General features: G+C 45.6%; 1 protein-coding gene across 7 annotated transcripts in view; it reads right to left on the bottom strand.

Annotated features, from left to right (window-relative positions):
- zdhhc21 (zinc finger DHHC-type palmitoyltransferase 21) overlaps positions 1-8,555 on the bottom strand; it is a 64,325-nt gene extending 55,770 nt beyond the window's left edge. Inside the window, exons 1-5 of one of the 7 annotated variants that reach the window (XM_055632577.1) lie at positions 8,418-8,555; positions 3,883-4,163; positions 2,345-2,381; positions 2,022-2,234; positions 344-442 (exon numbers count right to left, since the gene is read on the bottom strand). In XM_055632577.1, the coding sequence (XP_055488552.1) occupies positions 344-442; positions 2,022-2,175 (253 nt within the window). In that variant the 5' untranslated portion in view covers positions 2,176-2,234; positions 2,345-2,381; positions 3,883-4,163; positions 8,418-8,555. Of the gene's footprint in view, positions 1-343; positions 443-2,021; positions 2,235-2,344; positions 2,382-3,882; positions 4,164-8,267 lie in introns of those variants that run through there. The other 6 variants (XM_055632576.1, XM_055632579.1, XM_055632580.1 and 3 more) reach the window with 6 other exon arrangements.
- Between the last annotated feature and the right edge of the window lie 4,380 nt (positions 8,556-12,935).

Raw genomic sequence — 12,935 nt, 5'->3', positions numbered from 1 at the left:
GGCAGATGCCCATAATAGATTTAGCTATGTAGTTTTCACAAATAACTGCGTCAGAATTCACCGGATGAAACAAAATTCCATTGCTGTGCTGTCAAATGAAAAGGGAAATGCTAAATCATTAGGACAGTTAGCTTTTATTGTAATTTAAAACAGAGGCACCAGAGGCAGAGCAGCACCGCGAATCAAACAAAAGTAATGTGTATTTAATTTGAAGCAAAATATTGGCCAGGGTGTAATATGTGCTTAATGAACAGCATTGATAGAGTCAGAGTTATTCAGCTCAGAGTCCCTTCAGCCCAACTCATCCATGCTGACACAGCAGAACCTATACGACGGGCCCTACCTGAATATGGAATTTCTGGGTCTTGTGGCAGTCTCCCTGGATCGGCAGTGGAGGCTCTCACCAGAGATGCAACACAGAAAAATGACACCAAGTAATAGGCTGAAAAGATAGAGACATTCGTTTTGAACTTATTTTAATTAAAATGCCATTGTCTTTTATTTTAAAAGTCAGCATTCTAGTTTTCAGCTTATTGCATGTTTATATTAAATGGAGCTCTTGCCACCGAGTCATCATCTTTCTGTTTAAGTAAAGATCCAAAATCACTCCAATGCCAATTACTATTCATCATTATTTGTTTTCAATCTGTGGTTTTTTTTTTTTAAAAGGTGTGCTCAAGCGTTTGACAATTTACCAACATTCTCAGGTCAGTTCCAGTACCAGGTTCATCAAGATCATTATCTCCCACATTCTGTGTTACCATTAAACACGGTGTACAAATAGGAACATGCAGTTGTATTGAGGCTCCCATAGGTGTTGTGGTGCCCACCAGGAAGGTTCATTGGTTGGCGGGGCCTCACCCAAAGGCTCGGTCAACGGGACTGGGTCCCCACCCGAAGGCTTGTCTGGGCCAACCCAAAGACTCATCGCTCAGTGGGACTGAGAACCTACCCTAGGCTCGTCAGTGGGCAGGACCGGAACCCACTTGAAGTCCCATCGGATGGGGTAACTGGGAAGAAGCTGGAGACATCAGGTGTTAGAAACAAGGGCCAGTATGGAGGGTGAACCGGGGTAATGCCTCCAGCGCCCTCAAGGACAGCTGCAGGAAGTGCCCTCGGGACACAAGGATGGCTGGATGAGGAGAGAAGAGGGAGTTGGTTCGTGGGAACTGCTCCAGTACATTGGGCCTGTGGGCCGACCGGACTTTGAACTTTGAATAATGCCACCAACAATCATGCATCTGTGATATATGCTAAAAGAATTTCACTGGGCAGTAGCATATGTGACAAATAAAGCACAATTGAACCATTCAGTCAGAGCTGGCAACTATCCAGATATCAAATAATTGCAAAGCAAAAGGCTTCACTGATATCATCTTACTTCATCACTTGTAATTATGTTTTTGATAAATAATTCACCAACTTGAAAAATAAAACGATCATGTCCAATATTCTTGGTAAAATGTCATCAGTGCTACAAAATGTTCAGAATTCATACACTTACAAGCAGATCCAACACAGGACCAACCTGAATGGAGAAGTCTCCTCATCATTTTGCATTGCATATCATTTATTGCCAACACAAGTGCGCAACAATAAATGTCCAGTTATTTTCCAACACAAGACCCCTCTTTCCAATGTTCCCCCATCCTGTTGCGCACTTATATCTTCTACTATCCAACCCCTCTTTCCCTTTTTCTCCCCTTCCCCTTATAACCCTCACACTGACTTTTCATTCCACTCCTCTTTGCTCCTTATCTGACACTCTTTTGTCTCTGTGTTATCTCTAGCCTTTGTCCACCCATTGGCCAATCAAATTCCACATTCCCGCACCTGTATCCACCTATCACTTGCCAGGCTCTGTCCCACCCCGGCTTCTTGTCCATTTAATCCTCCCTAATAAAATCAGTCTAAAGAAGGATCCCAACCCAAAATGTCACCTGCTATTTCCTCCAGAGATGCTACCTGACTTGCTGAGTTACTCCAGCAGTTTGTGCTTCACTCAAAGCATTGCTACTTACCGACTATTACAGCAGCTGAGACATGTTCTTCTTCATAGTGAGGGTAGAGTATAAGTTTGGGGATGCAGTATGTATTGTACAGCCAAATGAAGGTGATTATTCCAACGCAGGACCAGCCTTGAGGATCATAGACAAAATGAAATCGAAGACCCATCACAAAAACGTCACCTGGTTGGTTGTCGGTTGGAATTTCACATGTGCTACACCTCGCTCCTAGTAAGAAAAGTTATATGAGAAAAATCAAAGCATTTCAGTCTATATAAACATAGCCTGTTTTATTTGAACAAACATGCACATTATTCATCATTGTATATCTGTCATACCTGCTCATTCATTGCAGAAAGGTCAAACCACAGACATCTAGCTCGAGAAAAAAGAAAACATGAATGATTCCCTGCACATCAGCTACATTCTTTAATAATTAGCCAGAATATTTCAGTGCATTGTATAAACGTATATTTTAGAAGCATTCTTAAACTTGTCACACATTCATTGTTAATTATTGATTAAAATGTTATCATGCTTACATTATAAGAGGAATATTATTATAGAAGTTTTGCAATTCAACAGGTGAATTAATCAAATATTCCAAAGGAACATAGAAATAGAAAGAGGAGTACAGCACAGGAACAGGCCCTTCGGTCCACAATGCCCATGGTGAAAATGATGCCAAGATAAACTATTGCCAGCATATGATCCATATCCATCCATTCCCTGCATGTTCATGTGCCTGCCTAAAACCCTCTTCAACACCACTATCATATCTGCCTCCAGCACCATCCCTGGTAGCATATTTCAGGCACCCTTGCCTGAGGCCTGGTGACGCAGTGATATATATAGTTGCAATGTAAAAACCCGAGTTCGATCCCAGCTAAGGGTGCTGTCTGCACGGAATTTGTACATTTGTCCCGTGACTGCGTGGGTTTTCTCCGAGATCTTCAGTTTCCTCCCACACTCCAAAGACCTACAGGTTAATTGGCTTGGTTTATGTGTAAATTGTCTCTTGTGTGTGGTGTGCGTTAGTGTGCGGGGATTGCTGGTCTATTCGGACTTGGTGGACCGAAGGGCCTGTTTCCGCACAGTATCTCTAAACTAAAATAACACCCACAACACTGTGTAAAAAAATCTTGCCCTGCACAACTTTTTTAACCTTTGCCTATCTCGACTTAAAGCTATGCCCCCTCTTCTTTGACATAAGATTGATCAGACTGTGTCCATTATTTTGAGTCTCATCACATTCCCCTGTCCATATTCCACACACTATAGTATTTCTGTTTCAAGTCACTCCCTTTCATCAGAATACTTGGAAGCTGGCTCACAATTTGATAGTACCCTTGAACAATAATAATCTTGGTTTGGAAAACAGATCAAGTAGAATTGTTTCCAGTGCTACTAATGTTAATTAACTCGGATTGCAATACCAGATCATACAATTGAAGCCATTGCACATCCCTTCTCAGACTGAACAGCAGAGTAGCATGCACATGGAAACAAGCAGACACAACAGGCAGATGGGAATGAAAAAATATCAAAAATACTGCAGATGGTGAAGATTTGAAAAAATAAATGCTGGAAACACTCAGCAGATTGGGGGGGATTGGTGGGAAGAGATAACAGATTACTCTCCACAAACCATAGCATCTGAAAGAACCTAAGCCAGTGATATGCAGAATGTGCAGCCCCACCACCCAGACAGCACTAGCAGTTAGATTTGGACTTGGAGCTGTGAGGCAGCGACTCTACAGGCTGTACCACAGTGCTGGCCGAATTAGATCCACAATTTGTGCAAAGCCTCGTGCAAGTCTGAAGATGGATACACATGGCCCTTTAACATTCCACATGGGGATTTCAGGCAGCTTACCAGCACTCCAAGCACCTCATTGTAAATGTCCATTACGCTTTGATTTTTGGGCTGTTCCATCCAAACCCTCACCAGAGTCTGCTGAGGGATAACTCATACCTCATCTTATTCACTTGGAAGTTAGTACTCAATCCATCATTCATCAATGGCTAGTCATTCAGATCTTGCCTCTGAAACATATTCTACAGCAAGCAGAGCGGTGCCAAGTGTGAGTGTCAGATTTATTACAATAGCTTGGAGATCAACAGTCAGGAAATCGCAGAGTAGGAGTTCATGGTGATCTGGAAGCAAAAAGCCACAAGTGTGCAGGCAGAGTGAGAGTGGGACTGAGGGGAAGGAGGGAGGTGGAGAGTGGCATGAGCAACAAAGGAGGTACATACTGACACCCTCGAAATAGAGCAGTAGGTAGGTGAAGGTTTAGATTTAAGATACAGGCACTGCTGTGGAAACTTCCCCAATCATGGCCAACTGCCTCTTCTTCCTCATTAAAGTTATGGAAAGAGTAATGCCTTCTGGCAGTCTATTCCAATTGACAATGATTCTGCCACACTCGCCCCTGCAAGGCAAGTGTTGATCTGAAAGACACTGTCTGCTGCAATTATACTTCAAGGAAAATTGATGTAGTGTAGTGTATTTATCTCTGGATCCCCAATCCAAACTTCTGTCTATCCCACATTCTCTGTTGGGGATGGGATCAGGAAGAGCAAGATAACCAAGACACAGCCCAAATTGGAATGTATTAGCTATAAGGTTGAGCAGAGACTTGATAGAACTATATAAGATTGTGAGAGGGATAAAGATAAAGTAGACAGATATTCAGACTTAGATAGTCAGAGTCTCCCCCCTATTGGGCATAAATTTAAGATGGGGGGAAAAAAATTAAAGTTGTTCAAGGACATGTTTTATATGTGCCTGGGAGGAGGAGGTGGGAGAAACAAATAAGATAGAAACATTTATGAGACATTTAAACAGGCACATTAACAGGCAGGATACAGAGACGCATGGACCACGTGCAGATAGATAAAATGAGCTTGATTTGTGCCATAGTCAGTGCAGCTTTGGTGGGCTGGGCATCCTGTTGGCATTCTATATTGTTCTGTGGTCTATACATGCAGAAGTGAAAGTTGATGAATAAAAAAAGTAGGCTTTAGCCACTTTTTCATTAAAATATACACCCGTTATACACATCAAAGTTGCCATATTTATGCCATGCTAATGCTAACCAGGGAACTGAGCCAATGATTGGTGTAACATGAGGTCCATACAAATACACTATGAACAGTCGCGATAACCACATGAAGCTTGCATTTTGTGACTGATTAATTGGAAGATTTAAAATCCCCACTCGTCACATTTATTGTGTCATTTGCCTTGTTTTATGCTCATTTGTAACTAATACAAGAGTGCAGTTGCGAAAGAGACAATTTTTTTTAAGTCAAACTGGGGAACACAAGGAATGCAACAGAAGTGAAACTCAAAGATCTGCAAACAGAAAGGTATTGTACAGGAAACCAGTTGCAACTGCAAAACCACTGAAGCATGACATCAAATGGGAGTGTTTCACAGGTGACCAATCCAGTAGATGCTTTATTTTTGACAGGGGTTGGGTACTGACGAAAAATGAGGGCTCACGCCTGTTGCCAGATTATGATAAAAAATGATAGATTAGATAAGATCAAATATGATATAGTAAAAGTAGGTATGTTGCAAAACGTACCTGAAGCGTCACTGAAAATCTGTTTCAGCCCGTGTGCGCGATTTTGGCGTCGTTTAGAGGGGGGTGGGTTTAAAACGCGATTTTCCCTAGGCTGTTCAAATCGAGGTTTTTCAGCCTAGTTAATTATTAACGAAAAATCGCTGGACGATTCCCTTGCTTGAGCTATTATTAGTTTTAAGGGCTTTATTTGATTGTTATAGTAGGTTAAAAATTAACCTCTAAACCAACGACCGCCGACAACGGGCCGGATCTCATACAGGGGAAAACGGAAGGTAGGCTGTTTATTTTTACGTTAAAAAGGGCTTCTTAAGATCCCTTTATACAAAGTTTAATGTTGCGAGTAGCTAATTTTGGGCCCATTATATCCTGCAGTATTTTTCTCGGCATTTGAGGGTACAAATCTACTGCAATGTGAACGTTCTAAACCAGCGCATTCACAGGATCCCACTAGAAAGCTGATTTAAATTGACTTTAATTTACAGCAATTAAACACAAAATTCCTTCCATTTGGCCTATAAATTAATGTAAATGAGATTGAAATATCATGTTTTATTGTGAATTGTTTGTGAATATTATTTGGACACTTAGCCTATTTAAAAATGTTAATCATTTATTAAGAAATGGATAGATGTTTAGATCTAGTAATTGAAGTTTGGAATTAGCTACAATTGGGTAACTAACTAATTATATGCTTTAATTTCAGGTCATTCAAGTAAGATTATTTTATATTTGTTTCAGAATGCTTCAATCTATGATAACTGAAAATTTCATTCAGTTCTCTTAATTTTTAAGAAAGTTATGGGCTTTTGACTGTCCACGATTACAGCTTGTTATGTCCATAGAAAATCAATAGGGAACAAGATGCTAATTTCCGAGTATGAAAATGGCCTTCACTTTTTAAATACTTGAGATATGAAAGTGAATTAGGTGTCAAATTAAACTTATTTTTATGCTTTATCTGATGGGATAAATTGCAGACTTGATTTTTAAAATCTCAAAATTTTGTAACATTGCTAGTAAAAGCTGTTAGTAATCAAACTCACACAAGTCACAGTGGCGCAATGGTAGAGCCGCTGTCTCACAGCACCAGCGATGCGGGTTTGATCCTGACCTTGGGTATGAACTGTGATGACTTCCCGTGACTTCCACATTCTCCCTGGGAGCACGTGGGCTTACTCTGGACGCTCTGCTTTCATGATTTATCGGAGCAGAATTAGCCCATTCGGCCCATCAAGTCTAATCCGCCATTCAATCATGGCTGATCTATCTTCCCCTCTCAACCTCATTCTCCTGCCTTCTCTTCTTAACCCCCGACATTGTTACTAATCAAGAATCCAGCAATCTCCGCCTTACAAACATACATTGACCACCTTCTGACTAAAGAAATTCCTCCTCATCTCCTTTCTTAAGGTACATCGTGTCATTCTGAGGTTGTGGCCTCTGGTTCTAGTCTCTCACACTGGTGGAAACAGCCTCTCCACATCCACTCTATCCAGGCCTTTCACTATTCGGTAGGTTTCAATGAGGTCTCCCTTCATCCTTCTAAACTCCAGCGAGTACAGGCCCAGTGCCGTCAAACGCTCATCCAGTGTTAACCCAATCAACTTAATTGATTGGCAGAGCAGACCCGAGTAGCTGTTTTTTTTTAACGTCGTGTAGTTAAGTCAAAATACAAATTTCTACTCCAATGCTTGGCAGCGGGCAGCTGAAAACAGCCTTTGGAGCTGTATTGTCAGGTTGCTTGGAAAAACAACACGTAGCTATAGAGCAATTTAAATGTTGCCATGGCAGCGTTTACACTAAATTCGCGTCTTGTTTTCCGCTCTAGATATAGGCACGCACATCCCGATATGGAACATGCTCTACCTTCTGCTGGTGGGGAGCAGGGAGAAGGAGGAATGACTGTGGTGGGACAAGTAGATACAAGGAGCTGCAGATGCCAGTTAAAGGATGTAAAGTGCTGGAGTAGCGCAACGGGTCAGGCAACATCTTTGGAGAACATGGAAAAGTGATGTTTCAGGTCGAAAGTCTTGTGGATGAGATAATTGCAACTTGGAGAGGATTCTACATCCTCAGTCCCCTTACTGCTGAACCAATCCTCGGTACAAACGTGTCAACGACTTTGGGAAGCATCGCAATGATATTCGAAAGAATCATCCGTCTTCCCTCTTTCGGGCGTTTGCATTAGGAAGCAGGAGAGTCTCACACAGCTATCTGCATCTACTCCCATCGCAATCATTTCTCATCTTTAGTGAGGGACTCTCCGGAGGCGAGCTCTCAGGAATCCAAGGCACTATCCTATCCGCCCCGTATATTAAAATGTGTTCAATAGATTTTCAGTCAAATGTAGAAACGTCCTTGGTTAAAACTGCCACTGTATCCCATTAAAAGCAATCGCTGAAAATTAAATTCCGAATTGTTTGCCCAACGAAAACGACTTTAGACATTCACTTGCGTTCTACTCGTTTGCTGCCTGACCAGCTGAGTATTTGTACTCTGATTATCTTCCCGTGTTCAGTATCACAGACAGCACCAAGGGAAACTGTGCCTGAATAAGGCGCACAACCATTTAACAAAAAAACATATATCGCCATAAAAATTGGAGCCAGAACTCATTTAACGTACGGCAATATAAAACTGCTCGTTTTGTCGCTCGCAGCAGCTGTACCTCTGTAAGATTTCCTGTTTGCGTGTCAGGGTTGTCGGCGAAGCGACTGGTCGGCTCGGCGGCTCCGCTTGCAATGCGTCGCTTGCTCCCGGGCTCGCGTTCCACCTCCCCGCTCCCGGCAACGCTAAGACAATCGCGGCACACACTTACACTTGCTCTCTCTCCCTCTCCCTTCTATGTCTCTCTCTGTGTATGGCTGCCGTGGAGACAAGCGGCGCATCCCCACTTCCTGCTCACCGCTGCAAACTGGCCCCGAGCAAGAAACCGACAGGAAGCGCGAACGCTGCCTTACCCCGCGGTCTGCCAATCCCCGCCGACAAATCGTGTTCATTGGAGACTTGACGCCAACCCCATCACCAAACGTTCACTTTGGGTATGCAAGAAAACAATTCCGATATTAGTGATATGGTGTGCTGGTATTTCGTGGCAGGGATGTATTGTTATTTCAATTTTTTTTATCGTAATGAAAATGTATACAAAACCAAAATAGTGCAAAATGAATCAAAAACCGTGCAAAAACACCACAAAGATTGTTCATCCTGCAGGTAATCACATGCATGTACATTGCACTCAAACAAACAACCTACGCGACTGAACGAACACAAGGTGGAGCCGGGGTAGGGGAAGCGCGTTTGCCTTTTATCTTTCAGGTTTCCCAATATTTCCCGAGCTTTTAAAATTAATTACAATCCTTGTTCAGGTTAAATTAGCTCACCTTTAGACTGGGGTGGGGAGCTTGTGTGTTACATTCTGCAAAACGTATTGAAAGCGAACGACACTGCAGTTTCTGTTTCTTATTATTTTGATTCTACTCATTTAAAAAAATATTAAATTAGTTAAATAATGTTGCACAAGATATAGGTGTTTAAAAATAAAAGCTTTCCTCGGAGATTAAACATCGGGAACTCCTTCGAAAAAAAACACGACTTGAAACCACCTGCCTCGCTGTTGGCATGTAAAATCTTCCTCTTACAGTTCAACTATTGGTGAAATCTAGACCACACAAATAGGTTGGCAATTCAAGTCTAACCACATGTACTACATGTATTGTTCGTTGGCGTCATAGCTATCCGGCAGACACAAAGGACCACAGATGTCGGACCAATGTGTTGAGATTGTTTGACACTTTAGCACTTCTCACATAATTTAAAGAGACCGCTTTTGCGGTTGCAAGAAGACAACTAAGTTGTCAAACTCATAGCCCCCCCCCCCAGAATCCGCTGTACAGAAACGCACGGGTAACCGGACGATTCGACCGGAACGCGTAGTCCGAGGCAGCGGGGCGAGCATAACAGTAGGGGCCAGCAAATCAGAACCATAAGGACGAGACAAATGCGAATGAGGAACGGACGTAACAGAGGGGACCGGTGAAACATAACTGGGGGTAACAGGTGCAGAGGGTGGCAAAACGGCCGGTGGACATCCTCTACGCCGCAGAGTGGCCACCGCCACTGGGCTATCCTCGTCGATGTGTGCTGCCTTGAGGCGGCTGATGGAGAAGAACTCCTCCTTGCCACCCACCCATAATGTCCAATGTGAACGTCGAGGCACCAGTCCTCAACACCCTGTACGGGCCCTCATACACTTGCTGCAACGGCGAGCAGTGAGCATCCCTTTGAAGGAAAACATAAGCACAATCGCGTAACATAGTAGGCACATGCACCGCAGACGACCCGTATTGGGAATTGGGAACCGGGACCAAAGCACACGCCCGCTTGCGAAGATCAGCTAACACCGCTGAAGCCGGGACATTCTGATCCCGGGGAACGTGCAGAAAATCTCCAGGTACCCGTAAAACCAAGCCGTAAACCAGCTCAGCCGAGGAGGAGTTGATGTCCTCCTTAGGCGTGGTTCTGATGCCTAGGAGGACCCAAGATAACTGTTCAACCCAATCGGGGCCGGTGAGCCGAGATTTCAATGCCGACTTGAGGTGCCTGTGGAAAAGCTCAACCAAACCGTTGGACTCTGGATGATATGCGGTGGTCTGATGCAGTTTCGCACCATACAGATGCGCCATACCACTCCACAGGGAGGATGTGAACTGGGCCCCTCGATCAGTAGTGATATCGGAAGGAACCCTGAAACGAGCTAGCTTGTGAGACGATAGCCTGCGCACACACCTCAGCGGAGGTATCGGTTAACGGTATCGCCTCCGCCCACCTGGAAAACCTGTCCACGATCGTCAGTAGGTGAGTGGCCCCGCCCGAACACGGCAAGGGACCTACCAGGTTGACATGGATGTGCAGGAACCTGCCGTCTGGAACAGCAAAATCCTGCACGGGCGAGCGCACATGCCTCTGTACCTTGGAAGTCTGGCAGGGGGTGCAAGACCGGGCCCATGCTGCGACCTGCTTTCGTAACTCATGCCAGCAGAGGTAGCGCGAATGGAGTACTTACCTAAAGCTTAGTTTTTCTGTTGTTGCGGGAGCCCTGTCTCCCGCTGTATGCCGCACATGCGTCCTGAGGCGGGTTCTTCACGTAGTCACTCACGTGAGGCGAAGGTGCGCGCCTAGGCTGTGGATGGTGTCGAAAATCCGACACCTCCAGGGACGATGGGGCGGGCTTTGCAAAGGACCCGCACGCTGGTGGCGCCACAGGGCACCTTAGCCAGCTTAAGGCCCGACTCAGCATTGCGGTAAACCTCCATACCGACATCTACCTGTTGGGCAGCGGCCAGCTCCTTATAATCCACGCCTAGGCTTAAAGCGGAAACCTTGGGGGCTGCCGTACGAGACAGCGCGTCAGCCACAACGTTCAATTTCCCGCCACATGCCGAATATCAGATGTGAATTCAGATATGTAGGCGAGGTGCCTCTGCTGCCTGGCGGACCAGGGATCGGACACCCTGGTCAAAGCGACCGTGAGTGGCTTGTGGTCCGTGAATGCAGTGAACGCGCGCCCCTCCAGGAAATAACAGAAATGGCGGATCACTAGGTAAAGCACGAGGAGTTCTCGGTCGAAAGCGCTGTACTTAACCTTGGGGGCTCACAGCTGCCTGCTGAAAATTGCCAGCGGCACCCAGCGGCTAATGACTCGTTGTTTGAGGACAGCACCCACCGCAATGTCGGATGCGTCCACGGTGAGGGCCGTTTGGGCCAACGCCCTAGGGTGAACTAGCATAGTTGGCCAGTGCTGTCTTAGCCCCCTCAAAAAGCCGTCTCGGCCTCCTTGGACCAGGTCTTTAGACACTGGAACAACGACCGCAGAACTGACGGGATGAAACGGTTTGCAGAAATTGATCATTCCAATAAATTCTTGCAAGCCCTTGACGGATAGAGGCCTTGGGAAGCGACGGATAGCATCGACCTTCTTGGGCAGCAGCTGTGCACCGTGACATCTAATGCTGTGATCCAAAAAGGAAATGGAATCCAATCTGAACTGGCACTTCGCAGGGTTGATCACCAACCCGTGTTTGCACAGCCGTTCGAAGAGCAGGCGGAGGTGTTTAACGTGCTCTGCCTGCGAGCTGCTGACCACCGAGGTAGATGAATTTGAACGGCAAACCCCGACCGACCTGATTCATTAGCCGTTGGAATGCCTGGGCAGCGTTCTACAGGCCAAAAGGCATTCATAGCTATTCGAAAAGGCCAAAAGGGGTGATGGAGGCCGTCTTAAGGACGTCGTCGGGATAGTCGGAATTTGATTATACCCGCGAATGAGGTCGACCTTCGAGAAAAAGGTTGCGCCCTCGAGATGAGCCGAGAAATCTTGGATGTTCGGGACTGGGTACCGATCTGCCGTGGTTATGGCGTTAAGACGCCTGTAAACACCGCAAGGTCTCCAGCCCCCGTACACTTTGGGTACCATGTTTGTTCGGGCCGACCACATTCGCCTCAATGGACGATCGGCCGAGGCATTTCCTTGAAACAAACAGGGGCTTCGGCATCTTCGGGCTTCAGTGCCTTAGCGCTGGTGGTAATAGCACCTGCCGTCGGCTGTAGACCACTGGAAGCGGTGATGATTCTTCGGCGCTGGGCTGGGCTTCCTCGTCTTCCCAACGTCATCTCAGTTGCACCCGCGCTGCGACAGGGGAGCAGGTGAAAGCACAAACGTCCCCGCCGTCTGTGTGCCCACAATTCGTCAGCTGTCTCCGCAAAGTGCTGGGGATCACTGAAATCAGCCCCAGTGAGCATCTGGCAAACTTCATCGGGCATCTGCTCCAGGAATGCCTTTTGTTGATCGTCCCAAAAGAGATGGAAGTTTGAAACCCGGTGAGTCCTGCCGCGTGCCGGCCGATTCTGTGGGAACGTCGTCCTCCTGCATGATCTGCTTTTCTAACGACAGCTAGACAGGTCGGGGTCACAAATTTTGGTGGTTACAAGAACAACAACTGAGTTTTCAAATGTATATTTATTCACAAAATAACTTCTCAGTTCACAGGTTCTCACAACACATATGGCCACAACGGTGGTCAGCACTGAACTGCCGCGCGAAAGCAAAACCGTGCGAAAACAAGCAGCCCCTCCCAAGTCACGTGGCCGCGGCTTCCGAACGGCGGGTTCGATACCTGAGTACGCCAGCAGGCGCTGCTACACCACGTACAGTGACATTGCAAATGGCAAATACACGTATTTCTTAAGTTCACCGCGTGCGTTGTGAAGAAGATGCAGGTAGATTTCAAATGGGATATAGACAAGTCAAGTGATATGAGCAAGAAACAAAAGGCTA

Source organism: Leucoraja erinacea, chromosome 3 (genome assembly GCF_028641065.1).
Source record: "Leucoraja erinacea ecotype New England chromosome 3, Leri_hhj_1, whole genome shotgun sequence".
NCBI classification, from domain to species: Eukaryota; Metazoa; Chordata; class Chondrichthyes; order Rajiformes; family Rajidae; genus Leucoraja; species Leucoraja erinaceus.
Note: the sequence above shows the minus strand (reverse complement) of the source record. Positions and strands in the feature narration are given on the sequence as shown.